The sequence below is a fragment of the Platalea leucorodia genome (genome assembly GCF_965183815.1).
Source record: "Platalea leucorodia genome assembly, chromosome: 7".
Classification (NCBI taxonomy): Eukaryota; Metazoa; Chordata; class Aves; order Pelecaniformes; family Threskiornithidae; genus Platalea; species Platalea leucorodia.
The window spans coordinates 47,373,158-47,392,110 of NC_138829.1; the positions used below are offsets into that span (position 1 = coordinate 47,373,158).

General features: G+C 51.6%; 1 protein-coding gene across 1 annotated transcript in view; it reads right to left on the bottom strand.

Annotated features, from left to right (window-relative positions):
* Window positions 1-18,140, bottom strand: part of HSD17B12 (hydroxysteroid 17-beta dehydrogenase 12) — a gene marked incomplete at its 5' end in the record, with an annotated part of 94,482 nt that extends 76,342 nt beyond the window's left edge. The window contains 2 exon segments of the mRNA XM_082318611.1: window positions 17,697-17,870; window positions 17,873-18,140. Coding sequence (XP_082174737.1) covers window positions 17,697-17,870; window positions 17,873-18,140 — 442 coding nt within the window.
* Between the last annotated feature and the right edge of the window lie 813 nt (window positions 18,141-18,953).

An 18,953-nucleotide genomic window follows, 5' to 3' on the forward strand; every position in this document is an offset into this window, starting at 1 on the left:
TCTTTCAACAGCTAAAAATTCTAAAACTGAGAAGAGTTCCAGAGATGCCAGGGCTTTTTTTAATTATTTTTAAAATAGAATAGGGATTTTTTTAGCCCTTTGGATTTGTGGACCCTTCAGGTTTTGCAATAGCCATGTGGACCTCCATGTAACAGGTTCAAGCTTACTGTTACGTTTTCCATTGACCCCTTACAAATTCAAATTCCACCTACCCCCTCCTCAAAAATGGCAGAGGTATTCCTGAAGTCATAACTACCCAAGAAACTACTTTTGTTTGATTTCTGATCGCCAGGGGCCTATAGGGGAAGAAAACATGTAAAGTCCTTAAAAAAAAAAAAAATACACTTACTGTTTTGAATGTGTGGTCATGGACACAATATATTAATAAATCCATGAGCCCAATCTGCTGCTGTGCAGAGTTCAACTCCTTTGCTCAACACATGCAGGGTATATATAGCAGCTCTTACCTGCTATTTCAGACCATCCATTTATCAGGCATGGCCAGCATTTAGGGCTCAGGTGTACCATGTATGCATGTATCATGTATGTATAACAACTCCCATTTGGTTGGGGTTTTCTTGGTTCTGTATTTCCAAACCTTTGCTCTCGTGATCTACTTAAACTCTACATTAACATCCTGATTATGTTCCAGGCTTAGATTTTTTTTTTTTTTTTAAGCAGCCATAAAGCAAAAAACAACTTGAGCGCAAGTCAATTCACATCTTAATTCATAGGCCAGTTTGCACAGCCTGCAGTTAGCATTAATAGCATTAACATTTGTTTCAAGTTTTACACTTCAGCTCCTACAGTGCATAACAGATCAGGAGAGAGCAGGTGTAAAGATGGATCTGAGCACAGCAAAAGCATTTCCTTTGTTTTAGGATATTTCCAAGATCTTCCCCTCTTCATGTCATGTACCACGCAAGAAAAACAGAAGTAGAAAAGCTTAACAACTTTTTACTACCTGTTTGGAGCAGCCAAGTTCTGCCTCCCCACCACCCACACAATGTATTTACTTCCTCCCCCTCCAGCACAAGCACAGGGAAGCCGATGTAGGCAGAATTTGTAACATCCGCAAGCTATCTGGGGAAAAAGAGAATCCACCTGCAAAGCAGTGAGACTTGGAGAGATTTCATTCAGAAGCTATATACAGAACAGGGAATTAAACTCTCATAGAGATCCTGACTGCTCAGAAGTAGAACAGAAATTGAGGCAGGAAGACACCCAGTGATATTTTATTCATTTTGGCTAGAAGCAACATTAAAACAAGCTGTACACTGAGAAGTTAGCATTTGCTCTAGGGACACAGAGGTATGAAAATAAGGATTCTGCAGAACAGCTTTAGTGGCAGCAAGACTCATGCCCAAACCATGTAGCCTGCTCAAAAGTAGGGAAGTTGAAGCATAGAGACTTCCATACCTGGAGTCCCAAAGCAGCAGGATGGGGAGCATCACACAGGGAATTTTACAAGGCCTTGTGAAGGTGGCAGGAGGATGACAACTGCGGAAAGCAAGCTCAGGTCCTTCAACATACATGCAGTGGGAAGCAAGAGTACAAGCGTATGTCTGCTTCACTCCTGTGCCACAGGAGCGATGACAAGCCAGGAGACGGGGCCAGTTCCCATAGCTAGTTCCTGGTGCTTTTACTGAGATGAAGGAAGAGCACAGCAGCAACATAAGACACGTCATGCTAGATACAGAGGTGAGAAACATTCGCTGGTGTCACGAGAGCCTGAAAGAGCTGCACCCATTCACCCAGCCCACCGCTCCTCACGTGAGGCTGCAGAACATTCACAATTCTAAGTGAGCGAGTCAATCTATCGTATCCTTATTACATCTGTGTGCAGCTTGTCTAGGACAAATGTGTCCTGAAACTAATGTGACCACTACAGGTGAAAGTCTCCAGCACTTAAATTAGGTAATAAAATTGAAGGGTTTGGAACACTAACTAGCCTAGATGGCTTCCTACAGTAGTATACATTAAGTGAGAACCGATATCTTCTTGTTTAGAGTTGTTATTGTATCTTCTAGTAAAAGGTTACGCTTCTATTCCCACCGAATGGAAAGATCCAAAATTTCAGGTCACCCAAATCTTCAGTTCCTGAGTACAGAAAAAGCTGGACTAGACCGTTTAAGCTGCCTGTTGCTACCCAAGACACAAAGCATCAGATATGACTCTTCCTCCCTTCCCCCTCACTAGTTTGAAATGAAATATCTGTGCAATCTTGCTCAAACCAACTGCTAAAGTAGCACTTCTGGGGAGAGAAGAAACCACCCCTCAGGGTGTCCCCTCTCGCAGGTTCAAGCGTGATTGCGTGCACTCTAAGATCCACGAGAAACTGGTGGGCATGTTTATGCTATGCTAGGAACATCTCTAAACCTTCGATAACCTCTCACTCTAAATAAGACCGTTATTCTTGCTAAAAGCAGAGACCTCTCAGTTGTACTGGAAATAGCTTCTTGTGTGTTGTCAGAGACAAAGATGGCTTTAGGAGTATATTTAATAGCTAATGTGCTGTTAAAAAGATGCAAAGACAAGCACAGATAAAAGCTGATGTAGCTGGCAAGTCTTTATTCAGCTGCTGAGACGTTATAAAGGCAACTCTTAAAAACGTAGAGAAGTAGCACAAGAAGGATTTAAAATTCTAGAGTCTTTGGAAGTCACCTAATTATGATGAGGAGCTATCTATTCAAATAGATGGTTCATACAACAAAAGACAAAGTTTAAAGTTGCTGAAAATCCGTTAAACTTATCTTCAAAAGATACCCTGCCTACAACAAGAGTGAGGTACTCTGCAATGTTTTGTTTAAAGTTCGCATTTTACATTCTAGCCTGTGCACTAGAAACGGATACACAAGCGCAATTCTGTTTAAATTAGAAGTCATCTGATTATCTTGCTTTTGTGCACTGCAGTTCTCCAACAGAAGCTTAAACAAGCTCAAACCACACCTTTTGAAAAAGTCTTTCTTCTCCGCATTGTCAGGAAGATTACTCAAGTGCTCAGCAGCACCCTCTAGCCCACAGACTTTAAGAAGGAACGGAGAACAGGCTAGTCTCTTCAATTGAGCAAAACCTACCATTCATAAAAAGGGGGTCCCTTAGAGCTGAAAGGCAACGATGCAGTGCGAGAAACCGGTCAAATCTGAAGACTCTTCTGTATTTTCTGGGCCTAAAATATGTATATATTGTTTTAGCTGAAATTAGAATATTCGGTAATTACTGTTCCACAGAGTTCCCTTCCATCCCACGCTCTTAATTACATTTGCTTTAATTGAGTATTTCTATCCATCGGGGTGGGGGGGCTATGAATGACGTTAACACACCCAAGTTAATCAATCTGGAAGGTTACAGCTGTCTCATGAGAAATGCCCTCGATAAATTACCGTCAAGCATTAGGGAGACTCTTATGTTAAAGAAATTTAGAAATCCTTGACTGTTTTATTTGTACCGGCACTGTTTTGCAGTAGGTGTTTCCGATAAAGATCGAGGGAAAAGCTCAGGCGACAGTGCCTTTCCCTTCCCATTTCTAAATAAAGAAACAGCCACTGATGCCTTCTATATCTCACTCCGAGCCCTTGAAAACTTGCAATATTTTCCCCGGTGGATAACTCCCCAGATTTCCCTATGGAAACGAGGCTCACACCAAGCCTCCTTAAACGCGTCGGCCGCAATGGATTCGATGCACTTTCTCCTCCCCGGCAGCGCAGGGAGGCAGCGGCAGCGCCCGCGGGCACCGCAGGGCTGGGGCCGGCCAGGCGGCCCCCCCGGGCCACCACCGTCCCCCGCGGGCCAGCAGCGGCCCCCCGGGCCACCACCGTCCCCCTCGGGCGAGGCGGCCGCGGACCCCCCTCGCCCGGGGACGTCCCGGGGCCGCCGCCCCTCCGCACCGCCGGCGGCGGGCGCCGGCCCTTCACTGCCGGCGGACGGGGCGGCCCGCAGCCCCTCGGGACGGGGGGTCCGGGAGCGAGGGCGCCCGCAGCCCGGGGTAACGGGAACGCCGGAGGGGGAAGGCAGCCGCGCCCCGGCCGGGCTCAAAAGGGCCCCGCCGCCTGCCTGCAGGGGCTGCGAACCTGCCCCAGCGCTGGCCCCGGGCGTTTCGTAAGCGGAGCGGAGGGAGCGCGTTATGTCACCGGTTAGGTAACGGGCGCGGGAGCCGCCGCAGTGACGGCACTCCTCCTCCTCCTCCCTCCCGGCGCGGCCGGGGCGGATGAGGTGAGGCGGCGTTAGCCCTGCGCGGGGGCGGGAGCGGCCTTCGCCCGCGGGGAGCGGATCCCCCGGGAGCGGGGCGGGCTTCCCCCGCCGCCCACCGGAGCCAGCGGGGAGCGAGGCCGGCGCCCAGCGAGGGCGCGGCGGGGCGGCGGCACCGGCTCGGTCCGACGGCGCCCAGCGGCCGCCGGGCGGGGCCGGCAGGGGGCGCTGCGGCGCCGCGGGAAGGGGACACGGGGACCCCGACAGGCGGCCGCCGCCCGGCACCCGGCCACGGCCCCGCCGCCCCGGCACCCCGCCGCCCCACGGCACCCCGCCGCCCCGGCACCCCGCCGCCCCACGGCACCCCGCCGCCCCACGGCACCCCGCCGCCCCACGGCACCCCGCCGCCCCACGGCACCCCGCCGCCCCACGGCAGCCGGCAAGCAGGCGCGCCCCGCGAGGGAAGCAGCCGCTCAGCCCGCGAGCCTCGCGTGGGTTCATCAGGTGCGAGGGTCCCCTTTTGCCCCTACACATTCACGCCAGTATGCCCATGTCACGGCACGCGGTGGGATCCGTACTGACACTAAAATCGCGCATCGTCCAGGGGCTGGAGCCCCGCTCCAGGCCAGCGGCTGGCCCTCCCAGGGAGCCCGGCTTCCAGCAGGACCAGTTGGGGGCTACCAGAGCTTTCCTCACAGCGCAGCCTGCACCGTGCTCGGCTGCAGCAGCAGACAGAAGTGACACAAGTGACAGCCTTTCCTGCACCTCGCCGCCCTGCCCCACGCGTCCCTGCAGGTGGCCTTCACAGAGGCCCGGGCAGAGCGTTCCCCCTCGACCGGGTGCCGACAGCCCTGCGTGCGCCCCGTCCCACACCCAGGCAGCAGGGCGCAGGCCCCGGGCAGAGGGGAGGGCCCCCGGGCCAGCCCTCGCTCCACGCCAGCCGCAGGTCCCGCTGAGCCCTGGCTCTGTCAGGGAGCACAGGCACAGACGCAGCGCTATTCGCCGTGGCCTCAACCCTTACCCTGTTCCTGGCAAGGAGGAGACTTCTGTGGATACTTACACTAAGAATGCAGCAGCCCGCCATCAAGCTCCACCACAACCTCCTTCCAAGGTCTTCATTGCCATCTCCCCAATGCCCTTTTCATTTAGAGAGTCCCCCACTCAGTTGAGTGGTGACAGGACTCTTCAGCTCGTCCCAAGCAAGCTGACCAGCCACGGCTCAGAAAAAAGGCAGCTCAGAGGAATTCCCAGCAACATCCTTTGTCCAGAGATGTAATGCTATGAAGGGAGAACAGCACCCACCAACTGCCTGGATGCTCTGGAAAGCAGCACGCACAATAGGTTGCAGCCCTCTGGCTCCCTGTTTGACCTCCTGCCCCATCCCTCTTTTTCTATTTGCTGCTCGCACCCCTTTTTGACACCCCATCCTTGCAGCTCTCCTATCCCAACTTCTTGAGGACTTTTTGATTTAGAAAGGTTTACAGCTTCCACTAGAGGAACAAACAACAGAGAAGGTTTCCAGTAGTGCTCCCCCACTCCTCTCCAAGTGGGACTGGGGGCCTGCTATTGGACTTCTCTTTCTGGTCCAAGAGAAACCTCTCCTTTAGAAGTCAGACACTTGGAAGAGCAAAGGAGGTTGCTCTTACCACCTCAGCACAGACTGATCTTGGTACCTTTAGTCCACTGGCCAGAACCAGTCTGCCAAAACAGCTTTATTATCCCTAGGCCCTGCCAGCCTCTTTCTCAAGAGACCCCCCCAAAACAGCACAAAGCTCCCCCACTGCCAGCAGAACTGTTCCAGCAATTCTGCTTTCTGCCGCTCTCCTTCAGGTCCCTCAAACCTTTCCTACAGCATGGTCAGACAGCCAGTGCCACCTCACCAAAACACTGCTGTCCCAAAAGCAACAGGACATGTACATGGACATCAGCACCCTGAATACAGGCCAGCTGGGGCACAGCCGAGTCTGGTCAGGTCACTGTTAGAGGCAGAGCAGCCCACCCCACCTGCAAACTAATGCACTACTGAATTTAGGAACATCATTCACACTAAAAATGGCCATTGTGAAAGTAGCTTGCATCAAAGTTACCAAGACACCTTAAGTAAAAAACCAAAAACCCCACACAAATACATACCCATATTACTGCTCCAAGATTTAGGAATAAATAAATAAAGCTTCAGACTGCAGAAAATTCACAGCTAGTAAGACTATATGCAGGACAGGATCAAGCATTAAAAGTTATGATCAGCATCCCTTGCTTTGATGCATGCCATAGTACTAATTCCCTCAAAAGTAAGCCTTTAAAAATGAAAATATAAATCAACTTCTACAGAAAAGACTATTTTAAAACATTATGTACTTATAAAATATTCTTACTCAGATCTACTTCCTCTATTTGTACAGAATTTGTGCTGAAAGTAAATTTGAGAGGCAAAAAAAGAAAAAAAAAAAGCAAAGCTGCAAGGAGACAAATTCTAGGTTAGTTTGTAAGAGACATGGTTTCAATCCAAAGGGTACTGACAGTGACTGAAACAAGCTAGTCTATACTGGTACGTCATACTAACATTTCTCTGATCAAATGCATTATTTTCATATGTTGGAAAGGCATTGTTTCCTATCAGAACTTCTCCACTTTGATTTTAACCACAACCAGCGACAGCACAGAAGTGAGGAATCCAGCTGGGATGAGATCCTACCACCATTCTGCATAGCTGGTAGCTTGAAAATCCACCTCTTTCTTTGTAAGCCAAGAAAGTTTAGTCAAAATTACTTCCGGATGAACAGATTTCCCACCCCCCTCACATTTTCAAACACTGTAAAACATCAGGATTTCAGTTCCCAGAATTAGAGTTTTAAATATAGCCAAACTGGTCTGTCCCTAAGGATAAGTCCCCACAGAAAGAAGAATACCAAAACTACTGTGTAAGGAGTGGCTTAACGTTTTCTTAAAATTAATTCCATAACTAGCAAATCAATACGAGACCATTATCCTAATCTTTGAAAAGGAAAGGAGCTTGTTAGAACTTGTTAGCAAGGATCTCCAAACCTGTACTCTGCAACTCACAAACAAGCCTCTCATCATACCTCCAAGAGGACTGCGTACCTGCCGCCCACCTTGACCCCCACGGAACCGAGCAAAACAAGACTTTGGAATAGCCCGTCAAGATGGGGCCAAGCAACAGAAGTGACAACAGGCTCCTCCTGCAGTTTTAGGCTCCGTTTAAGCCAGCGTAGCCGCAGGATGCCACCCGACCATACACTCCCACCTGCTTCCCCAGCATCTGTTCACCAATTGCTTTTCAGGCAGATCAGTACGCTGATCCAGCTAACCCCGCAGCTGGTCTTTCTTGCAGAGTTAATTGTCAGCCATGCTAGCAAGCAGACCTCACTTGCACCACCTCCACCACGCATCGACTAGAGGCAACATAAGGGAAGCAGTGAGAGCTCACAGCCAGCGACCAGAGCAGAAGCAATTCTTTTGGCAGCAGTCTGGTCTTGGAGCAACTCAAGCTGACCACTGGGCTTAACTGTATCCTCAACATACAGTTTTATGCTACTGCTGAGTTTCCCTTCTGTTGCACCAGCATTGGAACTCATTTGACGCACAGCAAAGCAGTCTAAGGAGCATCAATAGCCAAAAGTGGTCAATCTGCTGCCGGACTAGATCGCCACAGAACAAGACAAACACTAGTGCCAGCACAAGGAGGAGAAAAGCAGAAGAGCTCTCCATCTACCTTCTTCTTTCCCCACACCAAACAATTAGTTCAAAAAGCCATGATGTAAAACCACACACTCAGTCTTCTTGTGACTGACGATATCTCATTTATAAACTGACATCACTTGAGAGAGGCAGCAAACTGATTCCAGTGCAAAGGAAAATGAATGAGGCCCTGGAGGCTGGAGTGAACAGCCAGACCACAACTAGAATTGGCAAAAAATAGCAAAGGTGAAGAACCAGTCCAGCAAATGGAGGATCTTAGATCAGAATCTAGGAACCAACACAAAGCTGCAGAGCACCAAAAGTTTTGACATAAATCTGAAGGCAGAATTGGGACTACTGGGACAAGGAGACGGAGGTAAAGAGTTTGTATTAGGACAGGTAACTTGCCTTTAAGCACAACTGTAAGTTGATCAGAACACACAACCCTTTCTGCCATGCCAAACAAACGCTGGGTTGGAGAGGCAGGACATCTGAGGGCAGGAACAAACACCAAGAAACCCTAAATCTAATCCCTTGTTCAACTACTGACAGAGCAGCAGCTTCTTCCAGCAGTGCAGCGATCATTTACTGCCCTGTCCTTCTCCTGGTTGGTTGCTTCGTCTCCCTCCTGTTAAGAGATCTGGCTCGTGAGCTGTGCTGAATCACCGCTACTCAGTCACGCTCTGGAGATGGAAAGCTCCTGTGGCAGATGGAACTCAGACACCAGGAATGCTGGGCATATACACCTCTTCAAGAAAAAAAATATATTAGTGAATAACAAGTTTATACATCAAATGCCTTTGCTGGCAGGATAAGAATCCTGGTGAAGGAAGCAGAGGGGCTGCAGCCCATGGGAAACAGGTCAACCAGAAGCTTCAGAAGAGATACAAAGGGGAGTGTTGGAACAAGGATCCAGTGGTGAAGCAGAGTACGGAGAAGAGCAGCGTGCAAGCATAAGCAAGTGTTGGTTGGTCGCAGCAGTCACACTGTAGATAGTTCTCTGCCTTCTGCTTTCCATATGTACAGACACTCTTGCACACCTCTGCAAACCTCTGCATCTAGAAGTAGGGACTAGAGACTTTGGAAGGAGACCAAACTCTTTAGTCTCTGCACAACAGTTTCTTCCCCTCAACAACAAAAACCTTTGCCCACACCTCCCATTCCCCTTCTGTCATTATAGCTTTTCTCCCTTTCTGCTTCAGCGGTAGTCTTCTAACATACATGAAAATCCTCTGGAAAATGTTTGTGATTAACGTCCCTAGGGCTGAGCTCCTCACCCCTGCTCTTCCTTGTCCACTAAGTACAGAGCTCCTCAAGAGGTGGAAGTGCAGCTGTCCCTCGGGCACTGGCATGACTGATGTAATACACCCTCCTAGTACACCACGGCTCATGATTACTTAAGAGGAGAAAATAGGAAAGAGGTAGAAAAAAAACAGAAAAAAAAAACAAGCAACAAAAACCAAATCCTGTACAGTCAGCTAGACAGTAAGTACTGCACATATGCCTCAACCTGAGCCACACAGCTGTTTCCCACCCTCTTTGGGACAAGCAACTGAGTGACGAGAGAAACACAAGAGAACACTCAGGAGAGAAAGAAGCAGGGAGGGTGACATAAAAATGGAAAAAGAAGTACAAGAAACAAAGGGACAGGCAATGTTTTCCCTGAGGCTCAGCTTCTGGACATCTCATCTCCAGTTTTAAGAACTGCCACACAAGAGGTTTCTTTCAAAACCTACAACCAAACCCCAGGATTTTAGGTGTCACCATCTGCTGCAGAGGGCAGGGGAGTAAATTAAAAGCTCAGTAGGAAATTTTGCATATAGCTCTTTTCCAGCGTTAGCTGGAGAAGCTTATATTGTGGATCAGGATTTCAGCTCTGCTAATGACTCACGCGGTGGGTGATGGTACACTGCTCTAGACTTCAACTCCAGGAATCTGGGAAGTTGCACAGATTTGGAAAAAAAATACTACATTAAGGTTAAATAATCAGGAGTCAAAAAATAGCAGATTTAAGGTAGAATCCTTTTGTGCAATTAAATGTAATACAGGGGAATGAAGTCAAATAGCCCTAATTCAAGCATTTTCAGATATTAATGTACTCAATCTGAAAAGTGTTTTGCTTCAATCTAGGAACCTAGGTTTCCTAAAGCCTATCACTAAGTGAGCAACAGAAGTCATCGGAAGTTACAAGCAACAACCCTAAATCTAATCCTTACACAGGAGCGCATTTACCCAACCGGCTCGAACACCCGGCACAGTTCCAGTTGGGCTGCTTTGCTGGAGGCACTCCTCTGCTCCTCACTCCTACACAGGGCCTTTCCTTGCTTTCACCAAGGCGCTTCACAGGTAACCTTCCCAAAGGGGAGGGAAGTACACTGGCCAAAAAAGCAATGTAAAGAAACTCAGCAAGATACTACTCTAGATTACATCCTCATATAAATTGCCTAGTTTTAAGTAACTGGTTTCCATTACAAGTATTCCTACTTTAAAATACCCAGAAGGTTGAGAGAACAAGCTAGCTTAAAATAACACAGCTATTCATACCCCAGGGTAATAAATTTTCAAGCATTTCCCTCTCAGGCTGTTTATCAGAGATAGGTATTCCTTTCACCTTAATGCAAACAGCATCTGTCCTCCACTCACCATTACCTTTTTTTGGAGGTGGAGAGACCATACATACTATAGCATTTAACTCTCCTTCACATGCATCGCTGTTCCTGCAGTTAAACATGGCAAAGCCCATTCATATTCTGATTCAAGTTCCCCAGTGACATTAGCTCTGCATTACTGAACACTTCCACCCAGAATTTCACTTGAAAAGTGAAAAGCATCTCTCAAAAAAAAACCAAAAAAAAACCAAAAACAGGAGAATGGAAGTGTTCATACAAATCAAACTCTAGAGCTGGAGATGATGAGCCTGGTTGATGCTGAGGTTGATGGTGCTTGCACGTACACACTGAGTCTCAACAGGTGCTGACACAAGCCAGAAGTGAAGTGCTGAAGCCCATCAGCAGGGACGCAGCAGAACCGGAGATGGGACTCTGGACTTCTGGGCTCTAAGCATTTGCTCTCCCTCTCTTCTGACCAGAGAGCGCAAGAAGGAGCACTTAATGCAACAGGTGTTGAGCAATCCTACTAAGCAGACATTTTAAACAGTTAGTAACATCACGTGCAAAGGAAAACACCTAAAAGAAGCGATCAAGAAGCAGAAAGACAGCAAAATTGTAGAAAACAGAGTATGGTTCACTCTTTTATATTGTCCAGGAAGCAAAACTAATTTTAGGGTATGTTAGCAGCAGTAGCCTACGTAAAAAATAGTAGAGAACCTCCCTGACTCACTAAGAGCTGCAAGGTCTCAAAAGGAGTTGCAGCCCAGTGAAGTACTGCGCAGCGCGAGCTGCTGAGCCTAGAACAGGGTCAGAGATCCCACCTCTCCTGGGTTACTCTGGAAGAGCAGCGCCTGCTTAGTCCAACAAAGAGCAGGCCAGAGGGAGACACAGACAGAAGTCTTCTAAATTACAAGCTATGAGTAGGACTGATGACTAAAGGAAGACAGCTAATTTTTTTACCAGAGAAAATTTAGGATGGATACTGGGAAATGTTACATGGTAAATGGGAAAAAAAAAAAGCCACACACACTGGAGCACAGCACTTCTGGGAAGTTCAGACAGGATTAGTGTGGTCCTCAAAGTAAAGAATCACAGCAAGATAAAACCAGAATGACAAGAATGTGCTAATGCCCAGGGGATGGGGGAAAAAGAAGTAGGGATGCTGGAAGGTAACCTAGGACTAATTAGCATAGTACAAATCACCCCCTGGGAGGGGACCTTACATGCTAATGTCAGACTGCCTTTGTAAATCTGCTCAGAAGAGCATCAGTTACCTGATCGATAGCTGACCGATGACCAAGTACTGTGCAACTTCTTTGTTGTAACCTGTATAAAAGCCTACAGCTTCTTTAAGGAGGTGTGCTAGCTTTGCCAGCTACCCCTTGCCCGGCACCCCTTTCCATACAGAACTGGATTAAAGGTTAGAAGGTGGACCTCGACCCCATGCGCTCCCTGGCTCCTGCACACCGGGCAAAGACCTCAGCCCTGACGGAGGGACAGCATTAGGACACTTGCACCAGATCGCTCCCAGAGCCACACTTCAGTGCAGCAACCCTTCAGGAGCACTTTGCGAACAGCCATGCAAGAAAACAATACACGCTCCAAGTTCAGGTGCGAGTTTGACTTGAGCTGTCATGATCAAGAGTTATAAGCAAGCTGACATATTTTCCCATGTTCTTAACGTTACTTTTTGGGTTGACGAGTGCCATGCTTTATTTCATACAAGGGCAGAAGTGTTTGTGTAGTGCCCAGAATTGAGAACAAGACCAGAAAACCCTTGCCACGGATCCAAAGTGCTGAAGATAATAAATCCCTGAATAAGTGATTCTGCTAAAGAATGAGAGAGAACCAAAAGCTCTCCCCAAAGCTCCGCACACAGCAGCCAAGCACTCGGGTGCAGGGAAAACAGGGCGTTGCGCAGAGCCTCTCCTCACATCCTGCAGAGAAAGCAGTGCTGAGAGAGGCTGAAACTCCCTTCGTTTGCCCACTAACTACACCCTCACCACACACTGCACTAGGTCAGCTGTTTAAATCTGCAACAGTGATTTGTGACATGATCCGTCAACTATCATTGCACATCGCCAAACATCCTCAAAGCAAGATTGCGCTCATTTGTGCAACAGGGATTGAAACTTATTTGCAGAAAGCAAAAAAGCCTTCAGGTAACAACTATTTCACTTGATGCTAAGGAACTTGGAAAATGATGCTGCTTGTGAAAGCTGACCAAAGTTATCAACAGGTTACCACCTGGTCAGCACTACAGTGAACGTCCTTTGTATGAAGTTCTTAAATCATCATTAAAATCATTTATCATCTGACTTATTTCATTAAGGTTGTCCCAAGAAGTTCATAAGGATCAGGGTCTGTTTTATAATACGCCATTTCCAGGGACTACAGGAAGCATAATCTTAGAGATGGAATCTAACTCAAACCATTTACAAGCACAAAATTTAGCTTGTCACATCTTCCTCTTCATCTAAGCATCACATCTTGTTAATCTAACAACATTATTGTTAAGGTCTGATTTAGAGCTTGTTATTACCCCAACCTCCTAGTCAATAAGAGTTTGGGCATCACCCTGCATATTCTTATTTGTGTCTTTACGGTCAGGTCTTTTAAAAACTAAGTATCTACTCCACTGCTCACGTACCCAGTTACATACATTTTTCATGCCTCCCTTAGTGGCCCTGGTATACAAATCGCTATTTTTAGATGCTGGACTATGGGTAGTCAAATGTAGCCCGTGTTAAGTAGAAGAAGCCAACAGGAACAGGCAGAGCACGCTCACCCAGCTTTGCTGCTGCTGAAAGAGCTTATTGTTAAACATTTACACAGGAAAAGAACGGTTTAAGACTGAATAAGGAGGTTTTGTCTAAAAGCAAATTACAGAAAGTTAGAGGCAGTTGAGAGCACCATCCTGATTAATGACCTCTTACAGATTCTTTTTTAAGAAATCTAGAGCAAAGGGCCCACATTTAGTTATTTTTGCATGTTAGTGAATAAATTCCAAGAAGCTTAATTAAGGCAAGCTCATCTTCACAAACATTTGTTGGCCCCAATACAACTGTACAGCTGTATTCACCACATGAGAAAGCATCATCACTATCAGACATTTTGTAATGACTAAATGTGCGATTATTCAACCATGCTTGTATCAAAGGCACTGGGGGAAGAAGTGGACCCTTTTCTAAGCCACTGTGAGGCTAGAAAGAAAACAGGACTTTTGAGTGTCATATGGCCAATTACACAGTCAAAGTTTGTTTCCAGTTAACACATCACTTCAGTTACAGCAAATTGGAAAAAAATTATTTCTCATTAAAATGAAAAAAAGCCAGAAAAAAAGAAAGATAAGTTTAAGTATCTGACATGGCCAAGATGTTAGAAATTTTAGAGCATCAGATCACTCCAACTTGTAGTGCCAGTGTATTTTGAATATACAGAGTTGATTATTTGCATATACTGAACTGGTCTGATCTCACAGCTGACCCTGCCCTGAGCAGGAGGTTGGACTAGAAGCCTCCTGAGGTCCCTTCCAGTCCAAATTACCATAGGATTTTGACTTAATTTCACCAAGTTACTGAGGGGAAAGGGCAGAAAAACAATTTCATCTTTTCCAGAAAGAGAGGCGGCTTCCTAAAATAGGAGATACGGCAACTCTCCAAGCAGGAGCTATGACAGCAGCAGACGGTTCCCCGCTCCAGACACTCTGCGCTCCAGCATACACCCAACTGTCAATGGCAGAGAAGCGAGGTGGCTGCCTGCCACCACCATCAATGGGACACTCTCATCGAACCTAAGGAAACACCATTACGGATCACAACTACCAGCGCTGCCAACAGATCCGCCTGTCTCGAGGAAGGCGGGGGAATAGCCACATCTTTGCGGTATTCTTGGTGATTTCAGAATGACAGGAGCAGAGTGCCAAGGAGTCGAGGCTGTGGTTTATTTAGCTAAACTGTTTTCCAAGCAAGGGAGCTGTTATTCTCATCTTCTGTTACCAATTTATGAGGCACACTAAAAGTACAGAGCAGTCGACCCAGGAATTTTCACTGTATTCCCTCTCAAGATGCACCCAGAAATCCCACATCGACACAACATCCATCCAAGTTCCATCACTGCACGGTAGCCAAAACCAAGCCAGATGTGAGTTACAGGGAGAGAAAACCATAACAGCTGCATACAGACCTTCACACATAAGTGCGACCGCAGAAAAATTAACTTTTTGTCAAAGCAGCTGCTATTTAAAGTAGTACAAACCTAATTTTCTCAGAGTACATTACCGGTTCATGTAGTTCCTCCTCCTCACATCCGCTCCTTCTAAACACCAGTGAATTAGACAGAGCATAGAAGGAAGCAGTTGCATATACGCAACCAAAAACCCACTAAGAAAACAAGGAAAGAATCTGCAACTCAATTTCAGACCTGCAGATGAGTTAAAGGGCAGTAAGAAGCCATTACAAAAGGGCTTTACAAGCCCTTAGAGGGCTTTCTAGCTTTTGTAAAGTTGCTTTCTAGTTGTGCAGGAGAAAGAATGCATTGTCACAGTAATCACAGCAGCTAATTAGCATCAAACCCATTGGTTTTTAAAAGACCAGGAGAGGAAGAAATGCACTTCTTCCCACAGTATGACTTAGTAATTTGCGAATTCTCAAGGTGACCCAATACGTCTGCAGCTGTGTCTTCATCCTCCTTTCCAGGAGGAGAGGAAACAGAGAGCCTCCCCAGCCTATGGGCTGCCACAAAGCACAGCAGAGCAGAGGGGTGCACCTAGCTGGTGCCACCATGCACTTCAGGGCAAACCATCCCAGTGCTTATTCAGAGTGAGAAAACCTCTCCTCCTTTCAGCTGGAGACTACAGCAGCTGCCCCAGTGAAGCAGCATCTCGCCTGCATCAGCAGCACGCAGAGGACATACAACAGCTAGCCGATGATGGCCACAGATCCTTCTACAGTGACAGCTCAGGTCCAAGTTAGCAGGCACTATCATCCTGTTTCTCCATCCTCCTTCACATTGCAGCAGTGCTCCTACTTCAGAGCAGGAGTAATAAACACAGGGAATTTAGCTGTAGTGCCAACGCTCCTCTTCCTCCGTGCCTTGAAGATCACGATCATGGCAAAGAGAAAGAATTTTTGCGAACAGCCATTGGCCACATACAATGGCCTGCTGCTGCTGCCTGCACTTGTACGAGTCAGTGACAGAGGACATCTGCATCGCAGTCCTCTGTCCACGGGATGTTTGAGGATGTGACTGAGGAAAGATCTGTTGTCTACAGCTTGTGGTTCCAGTCGGTAAGCTGGCGTTTGGCTCAAGCACTACAAACTTCCATGTTTGAAACAATGCAGTACAAGCTAAAGTAAGCACCCAGACTTGTGCGATGCACCACAGGTCAGCAGGCAACTGATAACGTAGTAATATGTTCAAAACCAACCTTAGAAAGTCAAAGAGGCTTTGGGTCTTCCATGCCAACCATGTCTTCAACAGGCATACCATTTCTCTAGCTGGAAGACATGGGCCTTAATCATTTGTACCTAATGCTAGAACTTGTCCAAAGCACTGCTGCTGTATTTCAAGCCTGTGCATGCAGGACCTGTGACATGCGCTGGGGTTATGCCCGCTGCCAGTAGCATTGCTGGTTTACTGGCGTCTCACACAAGCAGACCTTCAATTACCCGACAATGTCTTCACATACAAGTTCTGTGTTGGCTCTCGCAGAGGTTATGGGGAATCACCTTCCTTAGCCCTGCAACCTCCCAGCTTGTTGTGGGGTTGCCGTACCTACGGGTCTGCCACCCAGAAGCAGCTGCAGCCTAAGCACCCGATGCCCTCCTACTCGCCTTCAGGGAAGGAAGCGCCTTTTGCAGCCTTTTAAACTATCACCTCATCTCAAACCCACAGCTCTTACAGTTCGCAATTATTTTTATGGCCCAGCGTATCAATTCCTAGCCAGACACAGGACTTTCCCTTCCCACTGCCTTTGGCATGAATGGATTTGAGAATTCTCTTGGCCTGATCTGTTACACTGGCAGAGAAGCCCTTTCTAACTCCTCACCACTGCTTAAAAGCCACTGTAGCAGTGTCAGAGTAAGACGGAAGCAGTGGTCTCTCCCCAGCACGCTTCCCGGGACGAGGAATCGGAGACCTGAGAAAAGTTAGCGCAACGCAGCACTGGCGGTGCCCGGGGAACACCCGCTGCTCTGCTTCCACAGCGCTCCCGCGTTCCTGGGATGCCAAAGCAGCGCCGCGGCCGCTCCTCCCGGCCATCGCTGTCGCCCCTCTCGCCAGGGACGGCCGCTCCAGCCGCAGCCCGCTTCCGAGGGGCCCCGAGCCGCAGGCAGCCGCGGCCCGGCCTTCGAGAGGGGGCGGCCCGCCGGGGAAAGGCGGGCGGCGCAAGTCCCGCACGGCCGCTCGGCCCGAGTCGTTCTCGGCGCGTCTGCTCCCTCCCCCTCCGACCCTCCCGCCGCGGCGGCTCGCAGCAGCCGCCCTCCGCCGCCGGCCGCCGCCCAGCCACCGGCCCGGCGCCGCTCCCCCGGCTCCCCGCTTCCGCCGGGCAGGCGGCGGGCAGGGCCCGCTCCTCCGGGGGCGGCGGGGGACGGGGCTGGCGTGACGTCAGCGATGAGGTGCGAGGCCGGCGCGCGCGGAGCCAGCCGCCAGCGCCGGCACGGAGGGGGCGGGCGCCCGCCGGCGCGCGGGGAGCCCCTGCCGGCACCGGCACCGGGACCGCTCCCCTCGGGCGGGCACCGCTCTGCGGAGCGCGGACCCCGAGCCGGGCTGCGCGCCCGGCCAGGCCCGGCCAGGCGGCCCAGCCGAAGTTCCGACAAGCCCCGACGCCCGCGCGTCCCGACGGACAGCGCTTCCCCCGAGACCCGCTCTGACCGCCGCCCCGCGGCGGGGAGCCTGAGCCCGGCTCCGCGGGGGCACGCCCGGCCGAGCGGCGGCGCCCGCCGGCCCCTCAGCCGCTGCCCCAGGCCGGCCCGCCCGGGGTCCCGGCTGCCGCCCGCCGGCCGCTGCCCCGGCGCCCCCGAGGGCCCGCCCGCTGCCCGCTCTGCCCGCAGGAGCGCAGCCCGCCCGCCTCCCCGCCGGGCCGAGGCCGCCGCCGCGCTCCCGCGGGGGGCCCTGCCCGGGCCGCGGCGGGTGAGGGGCAGGGGAGGGGGGGGGAGAGCCGCCGCGGGGGCGGCGCGGCCGGCCGGGACGCGCACTCACCTGCCCAGGCGCCCAGCGCCGGCCCCACGGCGGCGGCGCCGCTGCCCAGCAGCCAGAGGCGGAGGCCGGCCAGCAGGCGGTAGGAGGCCAGCGCCGCCGCGTAGAGGGCGCCCAGCGCGCCCACCCAGTAGAAGAGGCCGGCGGCCGGGAGCGCGGCGGGAGCCACCATGCTGCGGAGGCGGCCGCGGCCGAACTGAGCCCTCCCGGCCACCGCCGACCCGCAGCCGTCACGGCGCCCGCCCCCGCTGCGCCGCGATTGGCTGAGGCGGCGCTCCGCCAGCGGGTTACCCGGCAACGCGGCCGGCCCCGCCCGCCCTGGGGCCGCGCGGCCCCGCCACGCTCCTGCCGCGCCGGGAAGGAGGGGGCAGGGAGCGAGCGGCCGCACGCCCCCGTACTACTTGCGGCCTGCGCCCCACGTGGTCGGCACCGCTCGCTCGCCGCCATTGGCCGGCGGGGATGGCCCTCAACGGGCGGCCGTGCTCCGATTGGCCTCGCCGCCCGATAGTCTCGCGGGATTGGTGAAAGACGGGGCCTCTCTTCCCGCCCCCACTGACGTCATATGAGCCCATTCATAAAATGCTCAGGCTCCGCCTCGCACCCGAATGCGTCCCTCGGTTCCCCGCTCCCCTCCCCCACGGGGCGCCCCCGCGCTGCCATGGCGGGGAGGTGGGGGGAGGGGGGCCGTAGGAGCGGCGACCCCGCGGGCAGCGGCGCCGGCCCCACGGCAGGGAGCCCGCACCGGGGAGGGCCCGTCCCGGGGAGAGCGGGGCTGGGCGGCGCGGCCCGGCTGCCGTTGCACCAGAGACACCGCGGGGCTGGCAGCGCCGCCCTGCCTGACCGGCCTTGGCCTGCCCCCCCCCGGCAAGGCCCGGGGCACCGGAGGCCTCCTGAGGCGTTGCCCCGGAGGCGGCCACTCGCAGCCCCCCGCCCGGCCTTGCTCTCCCCGCCGGCCCGACAGGCGCGACCTCGCTGCCGCGGCCCCAGGCGCGGCGGGCGGGGAGCCCCGGGCTCGGGAGGGGCCTGGGAGGCGCCTCCGAGCCCCCCCCCCGTGGCTCTTCCCGCGGCGGCGGCGGGCGCGGAGCTCCGCTGCCCTCCGCCCCACCCGCAGCCCCGCCGCCCGCACCCCGCGCCGGCCTGGGGTTTCTCCGCCCGGCTCCCGGAGGCCTGGAGCGGGGCGAGGGGGACCTGGGGGCTGAAGCCCTGAAACAGCTCCTGGGCGGGCTGCAAGGGCGGCGTGGCTGAGGGAGACGGGATCGA